The sequence below is a fragment of the Euleptes europaea genome, chromosome 1 (assembly GCF_029931775.1).
Source record: "Euleptes europaea isolate rEulEur1 chromosome 1, rEulEur1.hap1, whole genome shotgun sequence".
NCBI classification, from domain to species: domain Eukaryota; kingdom Metazoa; phylum Chordata; class Lepidosauria; order Squamata; family Sphaerodactylidae; genus Euleptes; species Euleptes europaea.
In genome coordinates this window covers 166,163,883-166,171,357 of record NC_079312.1, presented here as the reverse complement: position 1 = coordinate 166,171,357, position 7,475 = coordinate 166,163,883, and the positions used below count along the sequence as shown (strand labels likewise).

The following is a 7,475-nucleotide window of genomic DNA, read 5'->3' as shown; positions in this document are numbered from 1 at the left end:
TGGGGGGAAAACAATGTGAGCGGCTTTGGGTCAACATTGGGGAAAAAGGCAGTGTATAATGAAGCCAGTAATAAATAAATAAATACTAGGGCTCTAATTTGGTCACATTATGAGAAGGCAAGAGTCACTAGAAAAGACCGTCATGCTCGGAAAAGTGGAGGGCAGCAGGAAAAGAGGAAGACCCAACAAGAGATGGATTGACTCAATAAAGGAAGCCACTGCCCCCAATTTGCAAGATCTGAGCAAGGCTGTCAAAGATAGGACATTTTGGAGGACACTGATTCATAGGGTCGCCATGAGCTGGAAGCGACTTGATGGCACTTCACACACACACACACACACACACACACACACACACACACACACACACACACACACACAGAGGGCTTTAAGTGAGGCCTCCTCCATTGCTGGGTGACCTTGGGCCCAGTTGTACATGCTCGGCCCAACCTACCTCACAGGGTTGTTGTGACGCTTAAGTGGAGGAGAGTGATGTAAGCTGCTTCGACTCCCCATTGGGGAGAAAGGTGAAAGAATGCTTTCCCACTCAGACTCCCCCACTCAACTCCATCAATGTCCGTCTCAACCTTGTGCGCGTACGGGCACACACAGCTCACACTTTCGACTTGCAGATCTCTTCGGGTAGCTGCCTGCTTTGCCTTGAACAAAACCAGCAGCCTTGACGCGTGCAAACATTCTCACACACACACAAACACATGTGCTCTTTTGCTTGCTGGAAATCAGCCTATACGAAGCACTGCTAGGGCCCTCTGTCTGGAGTATTGGCCCCCACCCACCCGTCACAACTTGTTTGCTGCTGCTTCTGCTTTCCTGGAGGTGTCGCGGTCTCTTCTGTGAAAACGTCCCTGGAGAGGGAAGGAACTTCTCCTCCCATGACCCCTCGTGGTCTTCGTGACCCCTGCTTTTGGAACCCCAAGATGTCGCCTGTCTATTTCCTACCAGGGCGCTTCTCGGGACGCTTGCCAACCTGACTCACCTCTCACGCACAGGGTGTAGCAGGGATATTGGCAGCCTTAGACTCCACTGATGTTTGTGATCTGCGTTGCTCAGAGACTATGGGAGGGGGCAAAGACAGAGGCTGGGAAGAGAGAGAAGGAACTGATTGTATCTTGGGCTTCAAACGCAGCTTGGGGTTTGGGGGGAGGAAGCGCTCTCCGATCAGCGTGGTGTAGTGGTTAAGAGCGTGGTGGTGTGGTTAAGAGCGGTGGTTTGGAGCGGTGGACTCTGATCTGGAGAACCAGGTTTGATTCCCCACTCCTCCACATGAGCGGCGGAGGCTAATCTGTTGAACTGGATTTGTTTCCCCACTCCTACACATGAAGCCAGCTGGGTGACCTTGGGCAAGCCATTCACTTTCAGCCCCACAGGGTGTCTGTTGTGGGGAGGGGAAGGGAAGGTGCTTGTAAGCCGGTTTGAGTCTCCCTTAATTGGAAGAGAAAGTTGGCATATAAAAACCAACTCTCCTTCTTCTCCTTCTTTTCACGGCTTATCTGTGCTCACATCCCTCCTTTTTTCTCCTTTTTACCTTCCCCTCCCACAAATGCTTCTTTTGAACCCCCTACTCCATCTTAAGCTCCTTCACTTTTCCTCAGCTTCTCCTTTCTACACCTCCCTCTGCATTTGTCTCTTCCAGTGCTGGGTTCCATACCGCCAAGTAGCTTTTGTGTATGTGACATGGAGTCTGGACAGGGTCCCAGCTATTTCCCAGGTAGGTGCCAGACTCGCCCCTTGGGGTGGGGAACTCCGCACAAAGATTCCACAGCATGGCGTTGCAACCCATGGCTGGCTTTCGTTTCAGCTCTAGGACGCGCTGCTGTGGCTCCATTTAGTGGCTTAACAATTCTCCCCTCACCCTGGGAAGTCTTGACACTGTCCAATGGAGACATTGCAACCGAGGACATTGCTAGCTAGGAAACCAGGGCTATACGAGTTGGGGCTTCATCCTCTTAAACGCCAGCAAACGGCACAGTGGTTGACATTAGTACGTGCATTGGGAGCTGCCATTGCAAAGGTTTGCAGTTGGCAAGTTGGAGGGCTTTATCAAAATGGTGAATAATATGGGGTGGCAGTGGAGTGAGCCACGGTGATGCCTCGCAGGGGTGCGCCAGTGAAGTTTATTGGAGAAGGTGGCCATACAGTAAACAAGAAACACACACGCAGGGCCGCCATGACACATACATCCACTAAGGTGTTCACGGGGCATAGAGTGGCCCAGGCAAGAGGAATGCAGACCTGTGAGATATGGCAGGGTAACAGTAATGCGAGTGACAAGCAGTTCTGTAGTCTCTCGGATGGGGAAGGCAACGGGTGCATCCGGGCCGCCGGAGAGGCTTTCAATACAACAAGCTTCTCTTGTCTCGTAATTTGTTCCGAGATATCCCTTTGTTTTAATTCTATTTCTCTTTGGGCTTTTCCCTTTCTTGTGCCATTCCGGTCCACTGTAACTCTCCTTCTGCTTTTAATTTCTCAAGTTCTATTTCTCGCTTTATCTTCCAGCTCTCTGCTTGGTCAATATTCACAGTGTCCTCAGTTTCGGCACCTATCCCCTGTATCCGCGAGCTCCGCTTCGGCCCCCCTCAAGTACTTTTGCTCTCTTAGGAGGCATTTTGACAAAACCTTTACCTCGCATATTATCTTAGATATTTATATCTTTATATTCTACCACCTTGGGTTTGTGAAACGTTGTGTCTGAATCCCGCTGCTAACACTAATTTGGGACAAGCATTTCCCCCCCTTACTGAGGGTGTATGAAACACTGCCTCCTAAGATTTGGGGGTCTAGATTTGTTTTGAACTATAAACCTTCCCCTCAGTTTCCAGGTGTTCTACAGGTAGGGGGGAAATAGGCTTCGATTTCACTGTTGTGAGGCAAATTTTGTGGTGCACAAGATTAGTGGGATTACTGAGGCTGGATTAATATATAAACAGCTAAGATTTATTTATCATGCCATCGTATTCCCCCATTACTATGTATGGGTGTGAAAGCTGGACAATGAAGAAAGCTGATAGGAAGAAAGTAGATTCCTTTGAAATGTGGTGTTGGAGGAGAGTGTTACGCATACCCTGGACCTCCCAAAAAAACCCAAATCAGTGGGTTATAGAGCAAATCAAGCCTGAACTGACCCTAGAAGCTAAACTGACTAAACTGTCGTACTTTGGTCACATTATGAGAAGACCAGACTCACTGGAAAAGACAATCATGCTAGGAAAGGTTGAGGGCAGCAGGAAAAGAGGAAGACCCAACAAGAGATGGGTTGACTCTATAAAGGAAGCCACAGCCCCCAGTTTGCAAGACCTGAGCAAGGCTGTCAAAGATAGGACATTTTGGAGGACATTGATTCATAGGTAGGGTTGCCAACCTCCAGGTACTACCTGGAGACCCCCTGCCATTACAACTGATCTCCAGCCTATAGAGGTCGGTTCACCTGGAGAAAATGGCCGCTTTGGCAATGGGACTCTATGGCATTGAAGTTCCTCCCCTCCCCAAACCCCGCCCTCCTCAGGCTCTGCCCAAAAAACCTCCCGCTGGTGGCAAAGAGGGACCTAGCAACCTTATTCATAGAGTTGCCGTGAGTCGGAAGTGACTTGACGGCACTTAACACACACAAGATTTATTTATTTAGAGGGGGAAATCGGCCACTCGGATGAGCCCATGGGAGTGCTGCTCCAGCATCCATTCACCTTTGAGAAGGGGATGAGATGTTGGAGGGAACATAGGAGAAAAAGGAGTTGAGATCTGCCTCAGGGAGAGGGCAGGGACAGCTCAGGTCTGGCTCAGGAAAAAGAGCAGGCAGAGTGAAGGGTAGCTGTGCCTGGTAGTGTGGCAGAGCAGTTTAACTAGCTCTGGGAGAGGAGAGTGCCCGATTGTTAGGCCTGACTCTGTTGATGAGCAGGCCTTGTAGAAGAAGAAGAGTTGGTTTTTATATGCCAACTTTCTCTACCACTTAAGGAAGAATCAAACCGGCTTACAAGCACCTTCCCTCCCCTTCCCCACAACAGACACCCTGTGAGGTAGGTGAGGCTGAGAGAGTGTGACTAGCCCAAGGTCACCCAGCTGGCTTCGTGTGTAGAAGTGGGGAAACAAATCCAGTTCACCAGATTAGCCTCCGCCGCTGATGTGGAGGAGCGGGGAATCAATCCCAGGGGGTTACCGCACTTGTATTCCCAGCGATGTATTAAGAGTTAGAAAGTGCGAACAGTATTTTTTATAACGTTTTCAATGTATTCCCAGCGATGTATTAAGAGTTTGAAAACGTTATAAAAAATACTGTTCGCACTTTGTTTGGCCCCTTTAGAAGTGAAGACGTCTTCCAACCATTTATAAGCCGTGGTATCCAAAAACCCTTTTAAAGCGATGTTTTTTATAACGTTTTCAAACGCTTGATACATTGCTGGGAATACAAAGTGCGGTAACCCCTCCAGTTGTCCAGGTCAGAGTCCACTGCTCCAAACCACCGCTCTTAACCACTACACCATGCTGGCTGTCTGACTCTGGGGAAAGGGCAGGCTGGTGTGGGTGGAATCCTGTGTGTGAGAGAGGGTCCAAACTAGTGGAAAACACCTGGAAACTGAGGGGAAAGTTTATAGTTCAAAACGAACCTAGATCCCCAAAATCTTAGGAGGCAGTCTGAATCCCCTCAGTCGGAAACAAAGGCTTGTCACAGTGGCCAGACGGTAAATGAGAAACACGCACAGGGCCACCATGACAGACACGTCCACTAAGGTGTTCACGGGGCATAGAGTGCCTCAGGCAGAGGAATGCAGACCAGTGATATATGGCAGAGTGACAGTAATGCGAGTGATGAGCAGTTTTGTAGTTGCTTGGATGGGGAAGGGAGCTGGGCCACTGGCGAGGGTCTCGATGCAACAAGCCTTGAAAGCAGCTAACTGGAATGAGGAGGGGACACTGGCATGCAGTGCAGAGGTGATCATAATGTGCTGTGAAATGCGGCCATAGAAGGCTGTGTGAGCAACGGTGGTGCCTGGCAGGCTCCATTGTGGTGCAGCAAATCTACTTTTCAGGAGGGGAGGAGCTGTGGCTCAGCTTGTAGAGCATCTGCTTGGCATGCAGAAGGTCCCAGGTTCAATCCCCGGCATCTCCAGTTAAAGAGACTAGGCAAGTAGGTGATGTGAAAGACCCCTGCCTGAGACCCTGGAGAGCCGCTGCCGGTCTTAGTAGACAATACTTTGATGGACCAAGGGTCTGATTCAGTATACGGCAGCTTCATGTGTTGGGGAGGGGCTGTTGCTCAGTGGTAGAGCATCTGTTTGGTATGCAGAAGGTCCCAGGTTTAATCCCTGGCATCTCCAGTTAAAGGGACCAGGCAAGTAGGTGATGTGAAAGACCCCTGCCTGAGACCCTGGAGAGCCGCTGCCTGTCTGAGTAGACAATACTTTGATGGACCAAGGGTCTGATTCAGTATAAGGCAGCTTCATGTGGAGATCACTGTGTAGTGGATGGTGTCTATCAGTGAATCTCAATTTATCAAGAGAGCTGTGGGGCTATTTTCTTTCCAAAATCCGTTCCTCCTTTTTTTTTTTTTTTTTTGTCCCAACCAAGTGAATACAAGCTTATTCCTTCCCAAGCCCACTGAAGCCCAAACTGGATTTGGCTGTCTTTGCTAAGGTTGGCAGGGAGAAACCACCTCCCCACTCCCCCCTGGTGCGTTGTCCACATGGCAGCTTCCCTGGCTGATTTCTCAGCCAAATCTGCCCTTGGCGTCGCTTTGCTGTCAACGATGCCATAGGCTGGTTGTTTTCAGCATGCCCTCTTCAAGACGGGACTTGTTCAGCTTGCGCTTGGAAACGGAGCTTTGCTGTCCGAATGCTTGAGCCGTGGCCCTAATTTCTGCCTTGCCCCTGCCCGCTTGATGAAGTGGTGAGGAGCAAAATACTGCGGATCTGGATGGTATCAGCCGGGAGCAAAGTCACAAGCAGCCAGCATCTCGTGCATTTGTCTTGGGGAAGGAGAAGACTGCTCGGCACAGTCTCATTCATTTCCTGCACTCTGGCGCGCCTTCTCTCCAGGCCGACGACGCTGTTACATAAATGTAGCCCGTTCGGTTTCTGTCATTCCCTATCAAGTCCAAGAAGCTCAGCTTTGGATCCTGGGTGGGAAGACAACGGAGCTTCAGGAGAACCAAGCTCTGAGGATCTTGGATGTGGGACTGACCTTGCAGATGTGGGAGTCTACAGTTGTCCCAGCATGAATTTGTGGGTCTAGGCTGAGGGACATCAAAGAAGCATGTATGTTTGTGTGTGAAGTTGTCATCTTTCTGCCACATGTGCCGGGCTTCCGAGTGACTTTTCCGTCCTCCCAGTTGGAAAACAAATATATACACAGCGCTCACAAAGGGTGCCATAGACCCTCCTTCTTTGTAGTCTTGCAGGAGCGAGGCTCTGCCCAGTTTGCTCAGCTGGATGGAGGTGTCAACATTGATTTGAGACTTGGTAGCAGATTTGCCTTGGACTCATCTCATCTTTGATGCCGACCAGAGTTTCCAGGATCTCTTGGGGCCTCAGGTTTTGGAAGCTAAGCAGGGCCGGCCCTGGCTAGTAGTTCGATGGGAGACCAGCAAGGAAGTCCAGGGTAGCTACGCAGAGGCAATGACACACCCACCTCTGAACGTCTCTTGCCTTGAAAACCCTACTGGGTCACCATAAGTTGGCTGTGACTTGACACCTTCCACAGTCTGAAAATTTCCACTCTGTCCTACCTCCCCACCACTACAAGCGCCGGAAATAAATATGTAAGGATCCAGTCAACAGACAGTAAGTGTGCTTAGGTGGCAGACCTTAGTAAAATCCGAGGCTCCGTAGCGCCTAGTGCTGAATGCCTTTGAAATGTTTATTTTCTTGCACAGCACCGGGGAGGGGGGCAATGAACATAGGAACAGAAAAGGCTTGGCTGACCCGCGGCTTTGCTACACCAGCTCTGTGGGGGCTGCAATAATCCCCCAGCTGCTAAGTCCAGCTGGGAAACAGGGTTAATTGAGGATGCAGCTGGGATCTGCAAGCAGCCATGATCAGCAGGCCTTGACCCTTGGTTTTTTGTCATGTCCCGTTTCTGAGCCAGCTATGCAGTGATGGAGCAAATGACCTTAGGTAAGGGGAACGGCACTGCAGCTCTTGGTTTTTGAATCTCTGCTCTGCAGCTGTCTCCTTCAGGGGCAGTGTCTCTCGGCCTTGGTTCTTTTTCTGTATAATGGGAATATTAGCACCCTGTCATTTTTTCTCTGCCCCTCCATCCTTCCTGGGATGTGTAATGAAGACAAACAGGATAAGGTCTAAGCCCCCTTTTCACTTTTTCAAAGCATATATGTTATATAAGTGGTCCCTGTGTTGTCTGTAAAGAAAAACAGGTCAGTGATACCTTTTTATTAGACCATGTTGATAGGGTGCCAAGCATTTGATTTCACAAAACTCTTCCACCTGAAGAAGAGTTCTGTGCAACTT

The 7,475-nt window shown here is 49.8% G+C and overlaps 1 protein-coding gene across 3 annotated transcripts in view; it reads left to right on the top strand.

Moving 5' to 3' along the window:
• The window catches only part of ZNF385A (zinc finger protein 385A), a 165,321-nt gene that overhangs the window by 2,687 nt on the left and 155,159 nt on the right, over window positions 1-7,475 (top strand). Inside the window, exon 1 of one of the 3 annotated variants that reach the window (XM_056867085.1) lies at window positions 1,686-1,729. The exons of 1 other annotated variant lie outside the window; for it this stretch is intronic. In XM_056867085.1, the coding sequence (XP_056723063.1) occupies window positions 1,696-1,729 (34 nt within the window). In that variant the 5' untranslated portion in view covers window positions 1,686-1,695. Of the gene's footprint in view, window positions 1-1,685; window positions 1,730-7,475 lie in introns of those variants that run through there. One more of the 3 variants, XM_056867087.1, reaches the window with a different exon arrangement.